We start from the raw sequence: 27,101 nt of genomic DNA, 5'->3' as shown, positions 1-27,101 counted from the left end.
GGCAGAGGGAGTAGGAATGAACAGGCGAAGGACCCGGGGTCACGAGACCGTTGGGTGGGCGGAGCCAGCGGGCAGGGAGGTTCTAGTCTGTTCTGCCTCGCGGCAGCCGCCCCCTTTACGCGGTCACGCTGAAGTAGCGCCCGGGCCTGGAATCGGGCCGCCGCCTTCGCCGCGCCGCCGCCTCCCGCCACCGCTAGACTATGGACCCCCGCAAAGTGAGCGAGCTTCGAGCCTTCGTGAAAATGTGTAAGCAGGACCCCAGCGTTCTGCACACCGAGGAAATGCGCTTCCTGAGGGAGTGGGTGGAGAGGTGAGACCCGGGCCTGAGGACCGTTGGGGGGAGGGAAGAGGGACGGCCGGAGCGGGTGCTGGGCCCCGAGCTGGCGCGGGGCAGAGGAGCGGGGAGCTCGGCGGCGGGGCTCGCTCCCTGGAGGCCACCTCGAGGGGCTAATGGAGGATCGGGACGCTTAGATGGTTCAGGGGCACGGAAAGAAATGGCAGAGCTGGGTTTCCTGCACTCTGAGGTGGCCAGGGGTGTGTCTTCGTCGAAATACGGAGATGCAGGGTGTTGCGGGGACCTGGACACTGTAGACGGGAAGGGGGAGGGCGGCAAGACTGCTCTTTAGCGTGGAGTTGTTTTTCTTGCCGTCTCTGGTGTCCTGTTGAAGTCGCAGTAACACAAAGCAACTCTTATACGCACTATGCTCTTAAAAATTGGTGTGGTTAATAAGTTACGGTACAAGTGATAGCTGTATGTGATTACGATTCTAAGTGCGTAGAATTATTTTGGGAATCACTTCTTGTCCTTTGGTAGTGGCAGTTGCATCACTTCAAACACTGTAAGAAAAATGATTTTTTAAGAACCCGTTTGTTAACACCGTCTGTTCTTGTTATCTGTAACTCCAGAGTACGTCGCTACGAGCGTGAAATTAATTGAACAGGCATTGTGCCAGATGCTAGCTATGAAACAGTATGAGAACAATCTATTGAGTAATACAAATGAATAAACACAGAAACTCGTTTTGATATTTAGAGGTTAGTATTCTGCGTTTTGGAGGGGAACTTAAAGAAGAAAGGGAACCCTTCCCCGAGATGATTTTTTTAAAATCAATACCTCTGGTGAGGAATTTGAAAGAGATGACATACAAAATTGCATCTCACGGTGATACGTAGCGACAGTACAAAGAAACGAGACCCTTAAAAGGTACTACCCTAAACACTGATCTGTTTACTTCAGTAATATTTTTATAGGGAAAGCTGCACCAACGATTAGCCAACATTTGAAAGACTAGTTCTTCCAATGAGCTTGTTCTAATGAAGAGATTTAAGTTCAAATCCATCAACATTATTTGTGGTGGGATAGTCTTTTTTTTTTTCTAAGTTTCTCAGTCCTTGTTTACCCATACCAGTTTTCTCGCTACTGTAAGATTTCTGCTCCTGATACTTATGTAAAAATTTGAGCACACTTACAGTTAGTTACTGCAGTAGCTTAGTAACAGTTAACAGTTAAGAATACTATTCTGCAAATTCTCCTTTTTGACAGAAAAAAGCCCATAAGAGCTGCAGTTAGATTTTCAGGACTAGAAACTGAGATCTAGATTTTAGTTGTTCATTGCGTAACTTGATCCAAAAGTGTCACTTAAGGTATTTGTGTGCTTTCCTCTTATTATCCATTCTTTAGAGGAAGGAGCCTACAATTAGTTCAGGTTCTTAAAATTGCTGGAAAAAGGGACCTATACTGCAGAAGGAAATAACTGGCATCAAAAGTGAACGTTATACCCAGTGGATACATGGTTTGTTCCACCACTAGATGGGTAGAGAGGACTCTGAAGAAAAGTTAAAACATATCTGAGAACATTGTTGTTAACTTATCACGGAGAGCTGGTCGCTATGTAAGAGAATTCTGATTTAAGGTCTGAAAAATACTCTCAGGTGTCGTTAAAAAAAAAAAAAAAGATAACCTTGTGTCTTATTTTAATGTTTCCAGTAGGTAATTCCAGTTTTTCTTTCTGGTTGTTTTTATATTTCTCTTTTGGTTGGCTTAAGTATGGAATGAAGGGTCTTGGCATGTGTACACACCTAATTCTGAATGTTTAAGCTGAGGTACTAACCTACAAGCTTTTGTTATTTGTTTCCATCTAAATTAAAACTTAAATGGTTGCGGTCTCTGAAGTGTTTCAGTTCCTCTCTTTTCTGCCTTCATATCACCCTTCTTAAAGCAGTCTAAGGTTATAGTAGATTGGGCTGAATGTGGAGACTTGCAAGGTCTAAGAATATTCCTAAACGCTACTTCAGGTTTCCATTTCAGGTTTTCCTCCACTCCGGTACTAAATTAGTCGTTGATACCGTGGCTTAGACAATCTGTTTGCTTATTTGCCATAATTTCTACCATTATTTATACCTTCAAACTTAGTTTTAAGAATTTATAAGTTTAATATACTGGACAAAGAGAAATATGAAGAAAAAAATTTTGGCTCTGTAGCTAGTGGGAATTGCGGAGGTTACATTCTTTCCCAGAAATATATTTCGGAGTATTTTTGTTTTTCTAGAGGCAGAAGTGTTTTCTGAAGCTGTTTTCTCCTATTTGACAACTCGGTCTACATTCTATCTTGTAGGTGCTTTTTATCCTTTCATTTTATGGTAATTTAAGATAAAAGGGAGTATCTTTGTATTCTGGTCTCCAGCATAGTACATGGACTGTTGCTCTTCAGCAAATACTCTTTTTTTGTCTTTAAAATATATATATATATATTTATTTTATTGAAATACAGTTTCAGGTGAAGAGCAAGGTGATTCAGTTATACGTATATTTCAAAATTATTTTCCATTATGTGTTAGTTGCTCGGTTGTGTCTGACTCTTCATGACCTCATGGACTGTAGCCCTTCAGGCTCCTCTGTCCATGAGATTCTCCAAGCAAGAATACTGGAGTGGGTTGCCATTTCCTTTTCCAGTAGTTCTCTGTGCTATATAGTAAAGCTTTGTTTCAGCAGATATTTTAAATGAAGTGAACCGAATGCATTTGCACTGTCAGTGAATTTAGAATATAGCACCCAGTTTTTTGTACATGTGTGTCAGTAACTATACCAGAGTAGACTGAATGTTGCCAAAGTAAGAGAATTAGGACTGAAGTCTTCTGTGACCCCACAGGAGAAGGTCTCTGCACTAGTCTTACGTAAACGCCTGTATTGACAAAGTCCAGTTCGCAATTTTGACAGGGAACTAGCTTGTTTTCAATCTTGGAAGCATAAAATAAAACTTCTGTACCTATAAATTGGTGTTACCTTCCAGTAGTTAACTAGAATTTGGAGTGTGACAAATTCTAAATCTAGTTTATGAATAAAACCCTCTTGGGTTTTCCTCCCAAGTTTTAAATTTTTTGGAAACTGTTTTCTAGCTTGCAAACAATGCAAATGTAGTATGAAGAACTTTTTTCCTGAACTATTTTCAACACTGTATCCCCAGTGTCATTTAATGTGTGTTTTCTACAAACAAGGACTGTCCTTTGCAGTGCAGTCATCAGCTCAGGAAACTGATGCATTAATATTATCTAGTCTGCAGAATTACATGTTGCACTTTGTTGTCATGTCTCTGTTCTGAAATAGTACTTCAGTCTCACTGATTTTCATGACCTTGGCAATTTTTAATATTACGAGCCAGTTGTTTTATAGAACTTACCTCAATTTGGGTTTGTCTCATCTTTCCTTAGGGTTAGATTTTGTTTAATACATCACTTGGCAGGACTGTTAACCTCCCAAGGTTTTTTGTTTTTTATTTTTTTTAATTATTTTAATTGGAGGCTGGTTACTTTACAATATTGCAGTGGTTTTTTCCATACTCTCCCAAGGTTTTAACATGAATTAAACTGTTAGGACTGTGTTTGGATGTCACCCTAAATACATTCTGGAATGCTGCATTTTGAAACTTACTTAGTTTAAGAATTCTAGTGTCTTCATTAAAATTTAACTGAAAAGAACTCACATTTGATTACTATGTTCTTTTGAAAAGTTATTTTTAAAGAATTTTGTCCTGTTTGTATGCTTGTTCCTTATTAAATCCCTTCACTCTGCTGAATTGCGTGCTTAGGTGTTTTGGATTATGTAATGATTTAGTGATTGGTACACAGGAGCCATTTTTCTTTATCAGTATCAAAGATACTGAGTAATTGAAGATTCTTTTTGATAACTATCACATTAAATAGAATGGGAAAGGTGCACATTTAATTTTAGTTTTCTAAATATATTTTTTTCTCATCTTCCTCAAGCATGGGGGGTAAAATACCACCTGCTGCTCATAAAACTAAATTGGAAGAAAATACCAAGGTAAGTTACGAATTTCATTTGTGTGTTTAGTGATAAAGTACTATAAGGTTTCTTAGGAATGTTTTTCACCTGCTGCCTTCAAATTACCACCCCTGATTTCTCCAAGAAATCATTTGGAAATAAGATCTCGATAAGATTTCTATTTTGTGGTCAAATCTCTGTAATCTGATTTGACACTTAGAATGTGGGGTTGAATATTCACTGTGTTGTAAGATAAGTGAGAATAAACGCTGGATGCATGTTATATGCATGAGCTGTAAGTGGTAAGCTCTGTCATTGTGTGCGTTTGTAGTCTTCATCATTTGGGGTGGGGGAGGGCAATGCCGCATGTCTTGCTGGATCTTACTTCCCCACTGAGGATCAGGATCAAACCTGGAACTGCAGTGAATCCTAACCTTTGGGCCTCTGGGGAATTCCCATTCATAATTATCGTCATTTTTTAGCATGTAGTATAGTATTTTTGTAGGTACTTTATTAATATTTGGAAAGTAAATGAAAAAACAGCCCAAATTTGTTGTGCTCTATTTTTTCTGCCTACTCCCTGAGGGGTATTTCTGAGTGTGATTCAGGGTGTTGCTTTAGCATATTTGCCAAAAAGGTGTGTACAGTAGGGAGGTTGCTGGGGGAGGTTACTGCTGCTGCTAAGTCGCTTCAGTTGTGTCCGACTCTGTGCGACCCCATAGACGGCAGCCTACCAGGCTTCCCGTCCCTGGGATTCTCCAGGCAAGAACACTGGAGTGGGTTGCCATTTCCTTCTCCAATGCATGAAAGTGAAAAGTGAAAGTGAAGTCACTCAGTCGTGGGGGAGGTTGTAGCTAAAGTTTAGAAATGAGGGTGGGGGAAGAGTGCTCTCTTCAGGATTCTTTTTTCTGTTACTTTGTGCCTCTATGTCTAGAAGGTTTTCCCCTCCTCAGAATTTTCTCCTTAGCTGTCTTAAATTGATGAGAAAATTTGCCGTTTTATTATTTAACATTATCTTTGAGGGGTGAAATGAGAGAAGTAAAAGCTCCAGCAATAGTTAATTCTTTTTTTAGATGAGTCATTTGTCAGTTTGGTAGATTCTGAGCCCTAGATAGACTATTTTGCCATACGATAAATACATATGAAGATAAAATTGTGTTTAACGTGTATCTCTGCTAAAACTTTTTTATTTTGCAAAAGTAGTAATGTGTTTGATTATGGGGAGTTGTGGACTATAGGGCCTGGTAAGGCATAATATGTGGTATATCCACTTTATTAGCTTCCTAAAATCTTAACGTTTTTAAAATTCTAAAACTCATTGTCTAAATGGTTTGGATAAGGGAGTGGACCTATACTTAAAAAGAGCAATAAAAATAGAAAACTAAAGTAGTTTACTATAACACAACAAGATAGAACATTAACAACTGAAATATAATGTATGTGAATAGTATATATATAAAAATGTGTATAAATTAATAGAATATATATTGGGTGTGTTATTAAATGCTGATAGCGTTGTTTGCCTTCCCTTTGCTAGGAAGAAAAAACAGATAGTAAGAAGGCGGAGGAAAACATAAAGACAGACGAACCATCAAGTGAGGAAAGTGATCTAGGTGAGGAGATGGTAGTTAGTATGTATTTGATAATATAATATGATCCCGTGTTGATTTTTTTACTAGATTGACTAATCAGTGCTAATAGTAGTATAACATGAACTACATATGAAACTTGAAATTTTCTAGTAGCCACATTTTAAAAATTAAAATCAGTTGAAATTAATTCAAATAATGGATTTAGACTAATATGTAAAATGTTATTAGCATTTCAACATGTGATCAGTATGGAAAAATTGTTAATGAGCTGTTTTTCCATTTTTCATAGTAGGTCTTCAAATTCAGAGTATTTAAATATTTATAGTATATCTCAATGCAGATGTTACATTTTTGTTGGAAATACTTGATCAGTATTCAGACTTCATGAAATTTGTTAAAAAAACAAAACAATTTTTTTTTTCTTTAAAAAAAATTTATAGAGAAACTTGGGTCACATACCCAGGTGTTTCTAGATGTGTGTAAAAATGTACAAATAACTGAATCAAGTACCAAAAATTGTTTTCCTTTAGTATCTGCATCAATGTTAGTAATATTGGTTCAGTTTAGAAGAATTGATGTGTCATGGGCCTGGGGTTTTATTTGGTTTTGTTTTTTCAGACTACAAACTGATAAGTTTCTTCATAAATTTGGAGGTCCTTTGAGACTATAAATATATACCCTAGTTATTAATTGGATAGTCTCTTAATTCATAGAACCTATCTAAAAGCTAAAAAAAAAATAGTTAAAATTTTTTAAATTTTGAATTGTTTCTTAATCTTTGGTATGTTGGAAAGGGCTTGTTGTTTGGGGGCTTAATCAGATCTTTTACTTACTGTAAAATAGTTTTTAGTCTTCCAGTTTTATGAAAATTACCATGACTATAATCATTTCTAAAAAATTAAGCATTTTGTGCTTGAATTAAGCTGTTGGCTCAGCAGGTAAAGAATCTGCCTGCAGTGAAGAAGACGAGAGTTCAGTCCCTGGATCGGAAAGATTCCCTGGAGGAGGAAATGGCAACCCACTCCAGTATTCTCGACGGGAGAATTCCATGGACAGAGGAGCCTGGTGGGCTATAGTCCATGGGGTTGCAAAGAGTCAGACACACACAAGCTTGAGTGCACACACAAGCTCAGTTCCTGTTAAAAATGAATTAAATTTTTCTTTTTTGGATGTGAATTCTGATTTCAGGTAGCTAATTCTGATTTCATTCTTTTTTGACTGTTGAGAGGAAACTGCTTTTATCAAATTCACTTTGCTAAATATGTTTCCTAATACTGTATCAGTAGTACTTGCTGTGCTAAGTCACTTCAGTTGTATCTGACTCTTTGCGACTGTAGCCCTCCAGGCTCCTCTGTCCATGGGATTCTCCAGGCAAGAATACTGGAGTGGGCTGCCATGCCCTTCTCTAGGGGGTCTTTCTGACCCAGAGATTGAACCCAAATCTCTTTTGTCTCCTGCATTGGCAGGCGGGCTCTTTACCACAAGTGCCACCTGGGAAGCCCTGTCAGTAGTATACCTTGAGTTTAAATTTTATCCGTGCTGTTTTCAAAGACAGAAAATGGTTAAGTTAAATATTTTACCACGATTTACAACAGAGTTTCACAGTAACTTGTGCTATCTGCGTAAAATTAAAAAAAAAAAAAGTATAGTGTATTGGTATGTAGAACGGAGTATTTGCATTGAATCGGTTTGTTGACATTGACTAAATCAGTGGTGTGTCTGTGTGTAATAAGTACTAGGAATAGTGTGTAGACTCTGCTCTTGGCAGGGTACCTACTACAGTGTGATAACATACATTATGTGCCTATTAAAATGAAATGTAATCTCACCAAAACAATAGGATTGTGTTTTACAAGGAAATATTTTAGTATATCAGTTTAAATAAAACTAACAAAGTAAAAGTTAATCTAGAGTAAAATGTTCAGTTGATCAGTTACACAAGCCAAGGTTAGTTCGTTTCTAATAGCTTCTTGTGGCCAGTGGCTACTACATTGGATAGCACAGCTCTTACTGTCATTTTCTTAACTTTGACAGAAATTGACAATGAAGGTGTGATTGAACCAGACACTGATGCACCTCAAGAAATGGGAAATGAAAATGTAGAGGTAAAGTCAATGGCTTATTTTCTGTTTGCTGTCAGGACTGTGAAAGCTTACCTGTTGCAGTTATCTTATGACGTGTTTCTCCTAGGAAAAGGGCATGTTAAATCTTACTCTGACTTAAGGCGTCTAGGAAAGCATTTATTACTTAAAATATTTGGGAAAACTCCCTGTATTTTTAATCATACTCTAAAAAAATGCTTGTTTTCTGTTAACCTATTTTAGTTTTGCATCTGATTGACCTGCTCTTAAAACTATAGAGTTCACCTCACATTTATTTCTACAAGTGGAATTGCCTCTTAATGGGATATCTAGTACCAGTTGTTTTCTAAAATGATTTTGTCACAACACACTATATTAATCTCAAGGTGGTGAAAATTGATTCTTGGGAGGCAGGTCTTGACAAAAACCTTTAGGTGTTACTGTGGTTAGTGGTATTCCAAAGATCATAACACATTAATGTGTATGGAGTATATCTGCACAATTAAAATGGAGGTGGTGAGAAGTAAGGGCCAAATACCTAGTAAGCTTTTTTGGGGATTGATAATGAAATGGAGCTTGAGAAACAGTGTACTATATTAATCATAGCTTAAAAGATGGGTCCAGGCCCTTATCACTACTTAATATTGTCCTATTTCATCATTGCCATACTGCGTAAAATGGTGGTGTTCATCTCAGTGTGTCTAGGTTTATAATACTTTGTATTTATCTTACTTGGGATTTACTAGGCATCTTAAATCCTAGGGTGATTAACTTTTTTTTTAAGCTCTGGAGTATTTACAGCTAGTATCTCTTTCAAAAATGGCTTCTTTCCCATTCTCTCTACTATCATTCAGGAGCCGTAGTTAGATACACATTAGACCTTTTCATCATTAAGTTCCATCTCTTTAACACTCTGATGAATTACATATGCTTTCTTTGTCTAATCAGCTGTTCTATCGAAGTTGGAATTTGAATGCTTATTTTTCATTTTGATATTTTCACTTTGATTTTTATTTTAAAGATGACTTGGTTATTTATAAGTGTCTTGCTCCTTACTCATTTTCAGATCTTTCTTAATAGTCTTAAACCACATTAAATTCTTTTATCAGATTGTTTTGCTGGTCTTATTCTCGTGTTATATTTTCTGACTCTTGCTCATTGAGGTACTTTGTTTATTGTAGTTCACGCGAGAGAGAGACTGCGTGTGTGTGGATGTTTTATGGAAAGTTTTTGAGGCCTAAATAGGTGTTTCTCCGGAGAGAGAGATGTTTGCTTCCATCAACACTCTGATTTGGTGCTGCTGACTCAAGGGCCACTTTAAATTTTCATGGTTTTTTCCTTGAATGTTTAACTACACAAGTAATGTGACTGTGGTTATGAATTTTCAATGGAGCTTTCTTTTTCTTCTCACTACACAGCCCTCCCTCTTTGCACAGGTTTATTTTTGGAATAGGCATTTGGGGTTCCCGACTGGTTTTGGAGGCTGTCTGAGTAGGCAGCATACATTTGTGTCACCTGAATCTAGGCTTTGTTTCATGTGTCCTGCACTATGTTCAAAAACAGAATTGCAAGGTCACCAGGTTTGATACCTTCCACAGTGTTAAAAGCAGATGGAGTGCCTGGCACCTGGCTGAATTTCATGTCTTCATTTAATCTTGTTCTTTGAGGATTTCTACATTCTTAGGTCATAGATGGCTTTTGAAAGGTGTGTTTTAGACTTGTTCAGAGTATCGTGTGTACCGTATTGCCATAAACTGAAGTCGTCTTTTTACAAATTATCCTGGCTCTGCAGGATGTCTTACTATCTGACAAGTGTGTTTTCCTTTGTTCTTTTTAAAAGGGTGTTTTAGTTTGTCCAAAACTTGTATGAATTTTTGTTGGAATTGCTTTGAATTTACTGAGTAACCTAAGGTTCAGTTCAGATCAGTCACTCAGTCGTGTCCGACTCTTTGCGACCCCGTGAATCGCAGCACCCCAAGCCTCCCTGTCCATCGCCAACTCCCGGAGTTCACTCAAACTCATGTCCATCGAGTCGGTGATGCCATCCAGCCATCTCATCCTCGGTCGTCCCCTTTTCCTCCTGCCCCCAATCCCTCCCATCATCAGAGTCTTTTCCAACGAGTCAGCTCTTTGAATGAGGTGGCCAAAGTACTGGAGTTTCAGCTTCAGCATCATTCCTTCCAAAGAACACCCAGGGCTGATATCCTTTAGAATGGACTGGTTGGATCTCCTTGCAGTCCAAGGGACTCCCAAGAGTCTTCTCCAACATTACAGTTCAAAAGCATCAATTCTTTGGTGCTCAGCTTTCTTCACAGTCCAACTCTCACATCCATACATGACCACTGGTAAGATTGATGTAGTCAATAGATTTTTCATGAGCATAGTGTTTATCTGTGTCCTTTAACAGAATTTTATCTCTTGCCCCTTCCCCTCCCTTGAAAGTCTTGTGTGCTCTTAGAATGGTATCCTCTTCTATTGTATTTTAGAATTGACTTTTACAGATGTGGGAGAACTCTGGGTTTATTTTTTATGTAGCTTTTGTATCTGAGAACTTCATTCAATTGTCATAGCAAATCTAATAACTTGTCAGTTCTATTGGGTTTTCTAGGTACAAAGACAGCTTGGGTTTTTTTTTTTCCTTGTGTTTTTTTTTTTAATTAATTTTTTTTAAATTTAATTTTAAAATCTTTAATTCTTACATGTGTTCCCAAACATGAACCCCCCCTCCCACCTCCCTCCCCACAACATCTCTGTGGGTCATCCCCATGCACCAGCCCCAAGCATGCTGCATCCTGCGTCAGACACAGACCGGCGATTCAATTCTTACATGATAGTATACATGATAGAATGCCATTCTCCCAAATCATCCCACCCTCTCCCTCTCCCTCTGAGTCCAAAAGTCCGTTATACACCGCTGTGTCTTTTTTCCTGTCTTGCATACAGGGTCGTCATTGCCATCTTTCTAAATTCCATATATATGTGTTAGTATACTGTATTGGTGTTTTTCTTTCTGGCTTACTTCACTCTGTATAATCGGCTCCAGTTTCATCCATCTCATCAGAACTGATTCAAATGAATTCTTTTTAACGGCTGAGTAATACTCCATTGTGTACATGTACCAAAGCTTTCTTATCCATTCATCTGCTGATGGACATCTAGGTTGTTTCCATGTCCTGGCTATTATAAACAGTGCTGCGATGAACATTGGGGTACATGTGTCTCTTTCAATTCTGGTTTCCTCGGTGTGTATGCCCAGCAGTGGGATTGCTGGGTCATAAGGTAGTTCTATTTGCAATTTTTTAAGGAATCTCCACACTGTTTTCCATAGTGGCTGTACTAGTTTGCATTCCCACCAACAGTGTAGGAGGGTTCCCTTTTCTCCACACCCTCTCCAGCATTTATTGCTTGCAGATTTTTGGATCGCAGCCATTCTGACTGGTGTGAAGTGGTACCTCATTGTGGTTTTGATTTGCATTTCTCTGATAATGAGTGATGTTGAGCATCTTTTCATGTGTTTGTTAGCCATCCGTATGTCTTCTTTGGAGAAATGTCTATTTAGTTCTTTGGCCCATTTTTTGATTGGGTCGTTTATTTTTCTGGAATTGAGCTGCATAAGTTGCTTGTATATTTTTGAGATTAGTTGTTTGTCAGTTGCTTCATTTGCTATTATTTTCTCCCATTCAGAAGGCTGTCTTTTCACCTTGCGTATATTTTCCTTTGTTGTGCAGAAGCTTTTAATTTTAATTAGATCCCATTTGTTTATTTTTGCTTTTATTTCCAGAATTCTGGGAGGTGGATCATAGAGGATCTTGCTGTGATTTCTGTCTGAGAGTGTTTTGCCTATGTTCTCCTCTAGGAGTTTTATAGTTTCTGGTCTTACATTTAGGTCTTTAATCCATTTTGAGTTTATTTTTGTGTGTGGTGTTAGAAAGTGATCTAGTTTCATTCTTTTACAAGTGGTTGACCAGTTTTCCCAGCACCACTTGTTAAAGAGATTGTCTTTACTCCATTGTATATTCTTGCCTCCTTTGTCAAAGATAAGGTGTCCATATGTGTGTGGATTTATCTCTGGGCTTTCTATTTTGTTCCATTGATCTATATGTCAAGACAGCTTGGTATTTTCCTTCCAGTTTTTAAATCTGTCAAATCATTTTCTTAATGAATCAGCGTATTTTATAGTGATGGTGATAGAGTGGATTTTTTTTGTTAAATTGCTTCTTATAGGACATTTGCTATGTTTTTGTCATTAATAATCTTTGTAGTGTCAACATCTTGTACAGTGTCTTGCTCTGTCTAGTGTAGGTGCTCATGGATGGTTATTGGACCAAAAGAATGGGACATTTTTCTCGTGTAGATTCAAGCCTCTTAGGAACTAACTTTTTCACTTGTGAGGAGACCAGGTTTTATAGTACAGGCATGCCTCCAAGATATTGTGAGTTAGGTTTCAGACCTTTAGGATAAAGTGAGTCACAAATTTTTTTGTGCATATAAGAAGTTATCTTGACACTATACTGTAGTCTGTTAAGTGTGCCATAGCATTATGTCTTTAAAAATGTGCATACCTTAATTTAAAAGTACTTTATGGCTAAAAAAAATTGGCCATCTGAGGCTTCAGCAAGTCATAGTAGTAACATCACAGATCACCATAGCAAATACAACACAAAATGAGCAAGTGCTGTTGGAAAAATACCTCCTGTAGACTCCTGGGGTTGCCAAAACCCCTCAGTTTGTAAAAGGTGCAGTGTTTCTTTGCAAAGTACAATTTTTAAAAAGCTATGCCTATACTTGTGAATAACTAGAAAAGATTTGAAAAAACTAGGTTGGCAAAAACCTGCTCTGATCAGGATGGAGGGGAGCAAAAATCATGTCTAGGGCAGAGTATACAGGGAGTGAAATTTATTGTTTAGTATGAAAGATTAAAATGTATCCTGTACGATTTCTTACTAATTATCCTCTTTATTCCCTGAAGACCAGAGACGAATGAATGAAAATGGGATTTGTGATTACTACACCCCTAAGAAAATCCAAATTGTTTCCTCTTTCTCTTTGCTTTTCTACTAATTCTGAGTTGATCTTCAATTTCCCCCTAGATAACTGAGGAGATGATGGATCAGGCAAATGATAAAAAAGTGGCTGCCATTGATGCCCTAAATGATGGTGAGTGTTCTTTTTTTTTCTCTTCGATGTATTTCTGTAGTAGTCTGAATATTCTCTTCTCTAATTTTCTGCTACAGTAACTGTTAATAATGGGAAAGTGAAAGGGAATTTAAATTTTTTGAGTATTTTGTGCTGGAGAAGAAAGTGTCCTGTTCTCCCCTCAGCTCTTGCCCATTGATAGAGAGGCTGGAATGAGCACTCAAGTATCATTATCTTGCCTCAGAGTGTGGACAGATCCTGATTGTCACTACAAGACTGTGCTTTCCTGACTATAGTGTTTTTCGCCTGACAAGAGGCTTTTAAAAGGTGGACGACTTCACCCCAAAGGGTATTAGATCAGTGATCCTCAACTTTTTACATAGTAAAACCCTTAACAAATACTATCCATTGACATAACAGTCTTGTTCTAGTCTCTGCATGTTAGAACCTCTTCAGAAAATCCTATCAGAATGGGAGAGTGCTGATAGTATAAGTATATTGTTTAATTACTTAAAATGTATAACAACAAATTATTTAGTAACTGGGTACTAAGCAGACCCCTTCATAACTGTGGTGTAGTGTCACAATGCCATTGTTGAATAGATGCTGTTGTGCATTTGGACTTCATCCATCGACTTAGAAGATGACCAAAAGTTTTATTTTACAGTGGTTTCCACACCATCAGGGAAGGCCCTAGAATGAGTTCAGTGTTGACTGTTACTCAGGTTCCTATATATGATTGCCTTTACCTTAGTCGGTTGTCTACCTGAAATGTCTCTCTTGCTTTCTGATCACTGTTCCTAGGTTATTCTTACTTAGAACTTGTTTTTATTGTTACACACTTCTTTGCTTGTAACCTGCAATTAACTTTTGCATACGTTTTGAAGATAATTATAGCATTAGACCTGCTAGAGTCAGATCCCATATTTGCCGTCCCAGCCTTGTTCTCTTTTTGAATATTAATCTTCCATTCTCACTTTCCTTCAATGTTCCTTTACTTATGCTTTACTGCTTCTGTATAAAGGTCGTTTTCACCTATTTCAACTTTTAATTTGTACCCAGCAGTTCATCCCAACCACTTCTCTTCCTGACCATTCCTTTTCCACACTAATCTTTTCTTAAAAGCCCTACCCCCTAGGATTTCTGTTTACCTAACAGAATGAGGAGTGGTTAGATTCTAGATATATTTTAAAAGTAGAGACAGAGGGGTTTTGGTTTCAGATTGTGCAGTCAAGAATAACTGCAAGATTTGGGGCTTGAGGGTAGATCAGGAGTTTCCAAACTGCAACCTCATGTTTTTATAGAGTTGGTGGAACAGGGCCACACCCATTTATGTTTTGTTGGAGGCTGCTTTCCCACTAAAACTGCAGAGCTGAATAGTTACGATTGTTAGTCTGCAAAGCCTGAAATAATTATTAAATTGCCCTTTCTAGAAAATGTTGCTGACCTCTGAACTAGACTGAACGAAGGAGCCATTTAGTTTGTAAAGTCAAAATCTTTGTCTCTAATATATTTACTTGTGTTATCCTATTATATACATAAAAAGTGTTTAGTTGAGAATGTAGGGTAGGGGAATAAATTTGGAGATGGGGTAGGAATTAAGTTTCATTTTGAACGTGGTAGATGTGAATTGCTTGTTAGACATCCAAATCTAACTTCTAATAGGCATCTGTAGGAGTAACTGATAAGACAGAGCATTTTTCTGCAGTTTCATGAGTTCTGTTAAGGTCCTTAACACTTTAGTTAACTGGGTAAATATTTTTCATAGTTAATTGTGGCCTTTACTTTAAAACTCTTTGTTTTGTCTCACTAGTTTCCTGTGTATTACGTTTATTTATTAACTGACTTTACTGAAGGTACTAATAAACAAAAGCCAACTACGAGAATGGGATACTGAAAATGAATTTAAAATACGGGTATGGTCTCTCATCAGTTCTAGTCCACCACCACCCCCCTTTTTTTTTGGCTTTTGAACCGTCTCTGATATGTATAATTTATTGGTCTCTGATATGTTTAGTTTTTTTTGAATTTCTATATCAGCCTCATAAACGTAGTATGGGTACTTTTTCCTTTATAAGTTTAATTTTATCCTTTTAATGGATAAAAGAAAATTAATGGAATAAAATTGTCTTAGCCTTTGATTTTATCTTAATTTAAAAAGTCAATAAGTCCTACCAAGAGTGTGGTATTCTGATATTTTTAAGGGGGGTTGTGTTCCCCAAAATTCTCTTTGTCTTGGGTGACTTACAGTATAGGTAAAGATTTGCTTTGAAGAGCTACTTTTGTGTATTAATTTAGAAACTAGTCTTCTACTGGACTAAAAGGGGAATGTGAAAGGCTAATAAAAGAGATAAACAGTTAATATTTTTTATCCACTATTTCTCAATAAACTTGTTTCACTTTAGGTGAACTACAGAAAGCCATTGACTTGTTCACAGATGCCATCAAGCTAAATCCTCGTTTGGCTATTCTATATGCCAAGAGAGCCAGGTGAGAAATCTAAATAAAGGAGCTAATTTCTGCTTATTTGTTTAGATAGAATTGCTTCTATGCCAGTCCTAAAGATGTTGTTGTTTGAAATGAATACTTTTTAACACCAAACTTATTTTTTAGTGTCTTCATCAAATTACAGAAGCCAAATGCTGCCATCCGAGACTGTGACAGAGCTATTGAAATAAATCCTGATTCAGCTCAGCCATACAAGTGGCGAGGGAAAGCACACAGGTAAATAATGGAACCTAGTTATTTTCAGAGCTCTTTAAATTTAAATCTGGTATTTTAGTATACCTTCCTTTTATTAAAAAAAAAGAAAAAGAAACCTGATGTGGTGTATGCTCAATATGTAAAACTGAGAGACTCTATGTCATATGGAACAAGTAAGAAAATAAGAATTCTTTTTACTTCTTCCATTCAATGAATATCAGTGTTAACATCTTTGGCCACATGTAGCCAAGGATTTTTCTCAAAGTTGTCTCTAAGAAAAGAGAGTAACTTTATATCAGTGTCTTACAAACTTTCTCTTATTTTAAGACTTTGTCATTGTAACTTAACATTAAACAACCAGTATATTATGGAAGAAGGAATACAATAACTTGAAACTACTTCAATCACTGCTTGGTAACATGAACTATCAGATAAGGGGGAAAATAAATGAATTTCACCCAGATTAGTAATCAGATCTGAAAGCAAAGTTTAATATATGGATAAGTCTTTGTGGTTTGGGGTGAAATGTCCTGTGCTGTTTACGTCTTACTGGATTGGAAAAGTTCTGTGCTTCAAGGGCGGGTGCAGATGGAGATGAACATGCTTGGGACCTATTGTGTTCAGTTCAGTTCAGTTGCTGTCGTGTCCGACTCTTTGCGACGCCATGAATAGCAGCACGCATCCATCACCAACTCCCGGAGTTCACTCAGACTCAACATCCATCGAGTCAGTGATGCCATCCAGCCATCTCATCCTCTGTCATCCCCTTCTCCTCCTGCCCCCAATCCCTCCCAGCATCAGAGTCTTTTCCAACGAGTCAACTCTTCGAATGAGGTGGCCAAAGTACTGGAGTTTCAGCTTCAGCATCATTCCCTCCAAAGAAATCGCAGGGCTGATCTCCTTTAGAATGGACTGGTTGGATCTCCTTGCAGTCCAAGGGACTCTCAAGAGTCTTCTCCAACACCACAGTTCAGAAGCATCAATTCTTCGGCGCTCAGCTTTCTTCACAGTCCAACTCTCACATCCATACATGACCACAGGAAAAACCATAGCCTTGACTAGACGGACCTTTGTTGGCAAAGTAATGTCTCTGCTTTTCAGTATGCTATCTAGGTTGGTCATAACTTTTCATCCAAGGAGTAAGCGTCTTTTAATTTCATGGCTGCAGTCACCATCTGCAGTCATTTTGGAGCCCAGAAAAATAAAGTCTGACACTGTTTCCACTGTTTCCCCTTCTATTTCCCATGAAGTGATGAGACCAGATGCCATGATCTTCGTCTTCTGAATGTTGAGCTTTAAGCCAACTTTTCCCTCTCCACTTTCACTTTCATCAAGAGGCTTTTTAGTTCCTCTTCACTTTCTGCCATAAAGGTGGTGTCATCTGCATATCTGAGGTTATTGATAATTCTCCCAGCAGTCTTGATTCCAGCTTGTGCTTCCTCCAGCCCAGCGTTTCTCATGATGTACTCTGCATATATACAGCCTTGACGTACTCCTTTTCCTATTTGGAGCCAGTCTGTTGTTCCATGTCCAGTTCTAACTGTTGCTTCCTGACCTGCATACAGATTTCTCAAGAGGCAGGTCAGATGGTCTGGTATTCCCATCTCTTTCAGAATTTTCCACAGTTTCTTGTGATCCACACAGTCAAAGGCTTTGGCATAGTCAATAAAGCAGAAATAGATGTTTTTCTGGGACTCTCTTGCTTTTTCCATGATCTAGCGGATGTTGGCAGTTGTATTAGGTGACTCAGTAAAGTAGCTCTAATGATTATGTAGACAATGTTAAAGATACAGGTAAAAGATTGGAAAATTGTTATTAATGCTCTCTGGGTATATGAAAGATCATGCATTGCTGTGGATTGTCTTGAAGACCCCATTTGTCTTTTAGCATTTCTTTTGTCTACTGGTACAAGAAGTCATTCTGTACTTTGACTTGGAACAGACCATTTCTCTAAGAAATTATGGTTTGTCTTAGTGGGACTATTTTGTGGAAAACTGAAGTTTGGCCACTTAGGTATGTTTATTGTTTCCAGGATATCATCACTGTCATTTCAGTTAACTTAAAAATATAATGTTCTTGGGGTGAAAAGTTTTAAAATTTTGAGGTTATACTGACATTTTCAATTAAAATTCAGCGTTAAATGTTTTCCCTTTTGTATTTTTTGATAGTATTCTAGAATCATGCCTTAAAAAGTGATACATGCTCTAAGTGGTTTTTTTTGGTTTTTTGGTAGTTTTTTCTTATCCTTAGAATACATCTCACTTAAGATACAGTCAAAATGCTATTTTAAAAATTACTTGCACAAAATTTTCCTGCATGGTTAATGTTGTCAATGTGATAAACAAGTAGCCTCTTTTTATTTCTGCTTGTGTTCAGGGTTAGGGCTTGTTTTATTTCTGTCTGTTCTTATTTGAGTATGTGAAACATTTGCATGTTTAAAGACTCAAAACTGAGTTAATAGGTATACCCAGAGAAGTCTCATTTCCATTGCTATCCTCTACTCCATTTGGCGAATCCCATGGACGGAGGAGCCTGGTGGGCTGCAGTCCACAGGGTCGCAAAGAGTCGGACACAACTGAGCGACTTCACTCACTCACTCACCAAACTTTAGTTTCTTATTCATCTTCTATTTTAAATAAAATGTGTACACATGTATTGTTTCCTATCATATAGAAGTTAGCATGTTAAATACACATCATGTTAACTGTTTTTTGTTTGTTTTTGAGGGGCAAGGGCTCATGTTCACCATAGATGGGAGGCCAGCTGGGGAGAAGGTGGCAGGTGGCACAGCCACCTTATACAGCATGCCATGCTGGTCCACGGTCAGACCAGTGGTGGCCTCAGCTCCATTGCCCCCCAGGCTGACTCTGGCTCTGCCCGGCCACCACAACCCCTGGGGACCATTCAGAGGCATCACTGGAGGGTGTGTGGTTAGTTGAGCAGCTGGTGGTTCTCCCCATATCCTCGTTGGTCATGGGGGGAGGTCTCTTTTTTTGGTGGAAGGCATTCCTGACTCCTCTCATGAACAGATTTCATACTGCTTTGTGGTGGTCTGGATCCTGGAAAAGGTCGGTTTACTCCTTGGGGCGTCAGAAGGGGCTTCTTTGTGACTGCCCTGCACCCCTCTGTGCTGTTGGCTGGAGCGCCCACATCTGAGCTTCCGGGGCTTCTGAGCAGCTGTAATAAGAAGCAGTGTCCTCCCCACTGTCTTGGGAGCCGGCCCATCTTACGGCGCTCCCTGGGCTCCTCCTGCTGGTTCTGAAGCCGCCGCAACAGCGACCGCCGCCATCCCTAGCCCCAGAGCCACCCCGCACCCCTTAACTCTGTTTTTGATGAGTTGAAAATTGTGGCTCTACATAATTTTAAAAAATATATTCTGAATTAAAAAGAATTTTTTTAAAGTTATTAAATGTTTTTTAGTAAAACAGCTTCCCAGTTACCATAGAGGAAATAAACTCATACTAAATTTTTATAGAGTAGAAATGTAATTAGTTCATGAAAATTTGTAGTTCCTTATCTAACTTAAACCTGTTCTGTTACAGTCCTTTTTTTATAAGAAAGACACTGTGCTACATAAATGAATATGGATAAAGGCCTCCAAAAATTACTTTTAAATCTGTTTCAGACTTCTGGGCCATTGGGAAGAAGCTGCCCATGATCTTGCCCTTGCCTGTAAGCTGGATTATGATGAAGATGCTAGTGCAATGCTGAAGGAAGTTCAACCAAGGGTATGTTAAAGTAAAGGAAGGGAAAGTCATTATGGTGATACTCCTTGGCTCTGTTACTTAACCCTTGGCAGTAAATTTACTGCAGATGCAAAGAAACAACCATTAGAAGTTACAGTCTGTAATCACTTAAATTTGTGTTGAATTCAGGAAATCTCATTGAATTTTCATGCTTTAATTTCTCATTCAGTTATTTACAGCAAGCTCTGTTTGCAGGCCTGCAAAGTTATAACCAGAAAGTTAGAAATGGTAAAGGGGGCATCAACTTTATAGCAGAGGAGAAAACAGAAAATCTAGAAAATGTGACACAAGATTGAGTCTGGCTTGTCTGTATTTCTGTCCAAAATTGTTAGTTAAAATAACTTAGTGCATCTATATGGCAAATCTTTCCTTTTGTGTGAAATTCCACTCTGAAGAATTTACTCTCAAAGACTTTTAAGATAGTGGAAGTTTTATTAAATTTAATCTGTCAGATGATTTGATTTCCTTTCTTTTTGTAACAGGGCTAAATCAACAAGGTTATTGAGTGAAATATTCTAGAACGCAAATTCTTAAATAATCATGAAGAAGCTAAAGTAACAGTCGAATATGAATCTTAGATTTCTATTCTATGAACAAATGCTAGATTCCAAGTATTTGACATGTACTCTGTACTAGTGCCTGGTTGATTCTTATAGTTAAAACTAACATACTTCTCTTCCTTGCCCCCTCATTTGACTGATGAGGAAAACTTAAGTATAATTAAACTGTGGGAAATAACTGCTATATGTGTTCCCAGTCTCTGCCTTCCCATGGCAGGTATCGGGCAAGAATTGGCATGCAATTTGACATCTGTTTATCATCTTTGCACTAGTTAATTGTTAGAAATTTTTAACACTCCTCTAACTTCAAATCCCAGCCTCTTTTCTCTGCGTCACAATTGATAAGCCTCTGCTGTGCTTAGTCACTCAGTCGTGTCTGACTCAAAATTTTAAGACCCTGTGGACTGTAGCCCGCCAGGCTCCTCCTTCCATGGGAATTCTCCAGGCAGGAATGCTGTGGGTTGCCATGTCCTCCTCCAGGGAATCTTTCCAGCCCAGGATTCGAACCCAGGTCTCCCGCATTGCAGACGGATTCTTTACCGTCTGAGCCACCAGGGAAGCCCAAGAATACTGGCGTTGGTAGCCTGTCCCTTCTCCAGGGGATCTTCCCGATCCAGGAATCGAGCTGGAGTCTCCTATGTTGCAGGCAGATTCTTTACCAGCTGAGCTGCCAGGGAAGCCCACTCACGTCATTATTAAGGTTCTGAGTCTCACTGCTTGGCCGTGGTAGCTCTAAGATCTGCTGCCTGCATGTGAACTGTAGCTGCCCAGACATGGTTACCTGTTCACATCCTTTAATGATGGCCTCATTAACCCAAAATTTATCCACCATCTGCTTGTGGCTGAGTTGGGTCTTTTTCTGTAAGATAAACCTAATTAATTTTTCAGAACTGTGTTAAGTTTAATCTTTCCCCAAAGAAAAATAATTCTTGAACAAAACCATTGATTTGTGTTGACCTTATTCCATTTTCAGAGAAGCCATTTTTCTGTGACTGTTTCTTTCCTAGGCCCAGAAAATTGCTGAACATCGGAGAAAGTATGAGCGAAAACGTGAAGAGCGTGAGATCAAAGAAAGAATAGAAAGGGTTAAGAAGGCTCGGGAAGAACATGAGAGAGCCCAGAGGGTAAGATTTCTGTACCTAAACCATTAAAGAGAAATATAATAGATTAGACTTTTTTGGATATCATTCTAATTCCTGGCTTTTTTAAAATAAAAAGAGCTGGCTGGAGTTCTATAGGATAGTGATACTACTTAAAAGGAGGTTTTCCTTCCCTTGATTGCTTAGTCTTCAAGTTCTTAAGTGAGTTTTTACAGCACCAATTTATCCTTGCTTGTGTTCTCCTAAAATCAAGACTTCTTCCTGGCCAGGTAATTAATTTAAAACTTGCCAGTATTATTTGCTTTGTTCAGAATGCATGCCCTGATTTTAAGTTTTATGATTCCTTCTGTTTTAGTAGTGAATTCATAGCTGTTTAAAATTGACTCGTAATTTTTTAGTTTTAGTTCCAAGTCCAAAATACTACTTAAAATCATTAGCAAAAGTTATGCTGAGTTGCTTCAGTCATGTCCAACTCTCTGAGACCCTGTGGACTACTGTAGCCTGCCAGGCTCCTCTGTCCATGGGATTCTCCAGGCAAGAATACCGGAGTGGGTTGCCATGCCCTCCTCCAGGGGATCTTCCCGACTCAGAGTTTGAACCTGCTCTTATGTCTACTGCATTGGCAGGCGGGTTCTTTACCACTAGCTTCCACCTGGGAAGCCCACCAAAAGTAATACTCCCTCATTGAGAATCCAATTGACAATTGGTTTTTTGAGGGATGGGATGTTGTCTTTAGCCCAGTATTGCCTTTTGAAACTTGTCATTCTTGTACCTGCTCTAGCTAGTTTATTTTACGGTTTTTTCATGGTTTGTATGGATAAGGTAGGCATGGACAGCAGACTTCTTACTATGTAATTTATTTCCTTTTCGTATTAAAGGAGGAAGAAGCCAGAAGACAATCAGGATCTCAGTATGGCTCTTTTCCAGGTATTTTGAAAGAAAAATTAAAATTCCTAATATTGTAGATAATTGGGGATTATTCTCATTTTGGGGCTCAGGTGTGTATATTGTATTTAGTACCATTAGTCCCTGGGAAAGTTTCATTCTTGGTAAAATTTTGTTATTGGAAATACAGTATATTATTTTCCTATAAGCGTTGAATACTGGCAGTGAAAGTGTTAGTCACTCAGTGGTGTCCAGCTCCTTGCGACTCCATGGACTGAAGCCTGCCAGGCTCCTTCTGTTCATAGAATTCTCCAGGCAAGAGTACTGGAGTGGGTTGCCATTTCCTTCTCAAGGGGATCTTCCCCACCCAGGGATTAAACCTGGTTCTCCTACATTGCAGGCAGGTTCTTTACCTTCTTTACTGTCTGAGCCACCAGCAGAGGCCTCTGCAGTATAGGTAGAAGAGCTGTTAAAAAGGTACTCAGTATATTTTTGGATACTTTCTAGATTGAGGCAGTGTGACATTTATGTAAAGATGAAGTGTTTTTTTGTTTTTTTTTTTTTGAGTTTGTCATTGTAATGGGGAATCAGCAGCTTCAGAGTAACTAGCTTTCTTGTGAAGGGTTATAGAGGCAGGTACACACCACCTCTCTACTTAGAATTTACGTGATCAGAGGCTAGAAAAGGTAGCTGCTGTTGGGAAAGGTCATGTGCCGGCAGCTAAAAAAGGGGGTGGGGATGACTTGGCGCAAAAGCAAGAAAATAGATTTTAGCTCATGGCTTACTTTCTGTTTATAAGTTAATACCTCATATCAGGTTGCTTGTTTTAGAAAATGACCACTAATGTGGGCTAGCACTTGAGATAATTTTTTGTATGATGGGCTTTATTACATAGATTTGACAAGCAGGCTGTCTCACTGTTGTTGCCTTGGGTCAGTAATTTTTGTGGAGACTAGTTTTAAAAAGTCACAGCAGTGTAAGAAGCTAGAAGTTGTTTTCAGGTCTCCTTATCTGATTAGATCTTCTTATCTGTGATTGTTAGTTATTTATGGGCATGTTTGAATTGTTGAGACAGATGGAAATCACTTTGTTGTATATATTTCTTCTTTAGAGTAGGTTTACTTGTAATGACTTGATCCATGGAATATGTTAATGTTACCTGTATTTCTCTTTAGGATGTCCCTATATTATTATAGTGTGTTAATTGTGACTTTAGAATATCTCCAGTGAATGTAAAGATTAATGGTAATGAAAAATTGAGTAGAAAAATTTGAGTTTATAATCTAAAAATATACTAGAATTAGATTGTTTTTTGTTAGAACTTTTTTTTTTCACTTTCAGAAATTTTGATGCAATTTGGGTGAAGATTAAAAAATCCATAAGCTTTTTCTTTTTCCCTCTTTAATTTTGGCCACATGGCGTGACTTAAAGGATCTCAGTTCCCTGACCAGGGATTGAACCCAGGCCATGGCAATGAAAACATCAAATCCTAACCACTAGATCACTAGGGAACTTCCAAAAATCCACAACTTTTTATAACATGTATTTAGGGTAGTTCTTGAAGGAATAACTGCTTAGAAGAATATTGTTTTTAAGAAGAAAAACACGACTTTAAATTGAAATAGATGAATAATATTAAAGACTGAGAAGATACAAGATGACTTATTACACTTTTTAATTGTATTTCTTCTTTTTTAAAAAATATTTATTTTTAATTGGAGGATGATTGCTTTACAATATTGTATCAGTTTCTGCCGTATATCAACATTGGTGTGTATTCTGCCGCTCAGTCATGTCTGACTCTTTGCGACTTCACGGACTATAGCTGACCAGGCTCCTCTGTCCATCAGATTTCCCATGCGAATACTGGAGTGGGTTGCCATTTCCTTCTCCAATATCAACATTAGACTTTTCAATTTTATAATTCCAAGGGACTATTAGCTTTCTCTCTAGTTTCGTTACTAGGGAAAAAGTATTTACAGCTTTATTTTTAAGAGAAAATTTGATGATAAAAATTACATCTTGTAGCATCCAGTTTGAATGTTCAGACTGTTTAGTGTTCAGCAGCAGCCTTGTTCTTTGTGCATGCACATGTTTTTTATCAGAGGAAATAATATGCTCCCAGACTACTTGGGAATATGGTTGGTGTCTATACAGATCTCTCATTTATTCTTGCAGGCGGCTTTCCTGGGGGAATGCCTGGTAATTTTCCTGGAGGAATGCCTGGAATGGGAGGGGGAATGCCGGGAATGCCTGGCCTCAATGAAATTCTTAGTGACCCCGAGGTCCTTGCAGCCATGCAGGTAAGACTTGGAAGAACAAAGTTGAACTTTATATCATTAAACACCTTTCTTTCATAATTCCATGTGGGAACATATTAAGGTTACTCTGATAGCCATATTTTACTGAGCTGAATTTACCCAGTAGCTTATTATGTAGTCGTGACGTTCATTTTCTGTTTTTCAGAATGAGTAGTTCAAGTTTTTAAAAAGCAGTCTATAGGGAATACTCTGCAATAGTTGGTAATTATATCCAGTTGTCCTTATCTTTATATCAAAATTGTATACCTCTTTTTTCAGTTGTCTTGGGTGACATAGTCGAGTTTGACTTTGAAGTGCGCATTAATGATATTTATGCTTCAGGGGTTTGTCCAAATCTGAGTTGATTTAGCCATGAGGAAGATTGGAGGATGATTGCTTTCAGTGTTGTGACAGTTTCTGCCGTATATCAGAACTATAGGTCTTTAAGAGATAGGGTTTAGGATAATAAAATTAATGACCCATAGAATATTTTTTAATACTAAAAATATATATACATATACCTTTCTTTGCAGGATCCAGAAGTTATGGTGGCCTTCCAGGATGTGGCCCAGAACCCAGCAAATATGTCAAAATATCAGAGCAACCCAAAGGTTATGAATCTCATCAGTAAATTGTCGGCCAAATTTGGAGGTCAAGCATAATGCCCTTCTGACATAAAGCCCTGCTGGAGGAAAAGCAACTTAGATCACCTAATGGATGTTGCAATAATACAAACCAGTGTACCTCTGACCTTCTCATGAAGAAAGCTGGGGTGCTTTGAAGATAATCCCTACCCCTTTGCCCCAGATACAGCTGAAAACATTTTACAGCGGTTTGCCATTAGGGTATTCATTCAAATAATGTTTTCTTACTAGAAATTTAAAACTTTAAGCAATTTTTAAACCTTAAAAATATTTAAAAAGGTGTATTAACCCCTATATTTTTCTTTACTAATGATTTTGATTTTTTCCTTTGAATTAATTAGGCAAGTAAGATACATCAGTGTGGAAGATTTATTGTTCCAAGTTTGAGTGAAATAAAGATTTGTTAGTGGGAGACAAATACAACATTTAAATAGATAAAGTTTGAATTGGACATATGGTTACTGAGGCATTTTGATTTGTCTTTTTAATTGCTTTGTTGTTACTATCTTAAATGATTTGCTTCTGGAACTCTTGGGACCACCAGTATTGCAGTAGGGCCTGGGGAGGGACTGGAAGTACTTGGCAGGGCAGCAGCCATCATACTACATTTTATATCACATGTCCCCTTGCTCACATGCAGTTAAATCTTACACTGTGGTGGAGGGATGGTTTTTATAATGCTGCAGTAAAATTGCATTACTTAGCTCTGTTCTTGTCTGATACCTAAAATAAATGTTTCGTATTTCCACATAGGGGAAATAAGGGAATGTTTTCCTTTCTGTGTTTCTGTGTTTTACAATGTCCTTTTCACATCAGAAAATGCCCAATTTGTCTGCTTTTTCTGCTCGTTTTCAGTTTTTTCTTCCTACTCTTCTTGGGCTAAAGATGGTCCTCTTTGACTAACATCATTGTTATCATCATTCATAGCATAATTGTGCAGGCATATTTAATGCTGGGTTTAATATTTAATACAAACAGTGACTGTGTAGGGTAATATCCATAATAGCTTCAGTTTCTTACTTGGCGAAGAGATTTCATATTTAAGTGTTAGATTTTCTCTTTGGTGAAATCGTAACATATCAAAGGACCTTGAAAGAAGGGATTCCTTTTGATGTTTGGTCTCCTACTTAGGAAATACCTATTGCAGTTTGAGTTTATCTTGTAGTATTAATCTTTGGAGAGTTTTGAATTAATTGATACACAAAGAGGGAAACTTGACTTCCTAATCACTAAGGAATTAATGAGATTCACGATGATTCTTCATTGTGGAGTTGTCAGCATTGTGAAAGATTCATTGTTCTATTCAATTTTTAAATACTGCAACTCTGTTTACTCCCCTTTCCTCTCTTCCAAGGATAAAGAAAATGATTTTCTGTTGTACATCCAATTCTTACATTACATGAGACTTAAGTCCAAGCACTGTTAACAAGAATTGCTAGGTTTCTATTTAGCTATCTTTCAATTTAAAGTGCCAGTGTTGAACAGAAATTTCAAGGGATGAGACCCCCTATGCTTTGCTTCTTTGAGGAATCAGTGGTAGGAGCAGTGATGTAAATTCCATGGAACACATTTCTGAAATCATAAGTTAATTCAGGTTCTCACCCTTTGCTGTATACAAGCAAATAGAAATGCATCAGTGAAGTGAGAAAAAACTGTGCTGATTGAGCATGCATTTTAAACCCTTCAGAAATACTCAGTATATAAACCTGAATTTGAGCTTGCTGATGCTCCTTTTGTTAATGTGTATTCTCCATTCTCACAATTTCCAGTGTGTGCTGTGAGTACCTCAGGACCAGCTACTGCTGGATTTTTTATTTGATTTATACTTTACCTAAGTGTGTTCTAACATAAGTGCGTAAAAGTAAAATTGTTTTTCTGAAAATGTAATCCTGTGCTTTTAGATTTCTAGGTTAATATAAAGTACGTACTTTGTTTCAGTAGGAACTCAACATCATCATTTCTAAACCAGAAATGTCCTTTTCTTGTGCCAATGATGCTATATAAAAAGGAAAAGTAAAGGAATTTTTTTCTGCTTAAAAATACATAGTTACTGGATATTTCTAGCTACATTA

At 37.9% G+C, this 27,101-nt stretch overlaps 1 protein-coding gene across 2 annotated transcripts; it reads left to right on the top strand.

The window, feature by feature from the left end:
* The first annotated feature begins 75 nt into the window (after positions 1-75).
* ST13 (ST13 Hsp70 interacting protein) lies at positions 76-27,101 on the top strand. Of its 2 annotated transcripts, none has more exons than XM_068970357.1 (12): positions 76-310; positions 4,264-4,321; positions 5,850-5,895; positions 7,909-7,979; positions 13,046-13,112; positions 15,497-15,581; positions 15,705-15,815; positions 19,420-19,522; positions 21,108-21,224; positions 22,079-22,127; positions 24,264-24,388; positions 24,919-27,101. In XM_068970357.1, the coding sequence occupies exons 1-12, from the start codon at positions 201-203 to the stop codon at positions 25,045-25,047; spliced, it is 1,071 nt and encodes a 356-aa protein (XP_068826458.1). In that variant the 5' UTR covers positions 76-200; the 3' UTR covers positions 25,048-27,101. The 2 variants fall into 2 exon arrangements, with proteins under 2 accessions (XP_068826458.1, XP_068826457.1); XM_068970356.1 differs by having other exon boundaries at positions 77-310; positions 5,820-5,895.

The sequence above is a fragment of the Capricornis sumatraensis genome, chromosome 4 (genome assembly GCF_032405125.1).
Source record: "Capricornis sumatraensis isolate serow.1 chromosome 4, serow.2, whole genome shotgun sequence".
Taxonomy (NCBI): Eukaryota; Metazoa; Chordata; class Mammalia; order Artiodactyla; family Bovidae; genus Capricornis; species Capricornis sumatraensis.
This window is presented reverse-complemented; position numbering and strand designations above follow the sequence as displayed.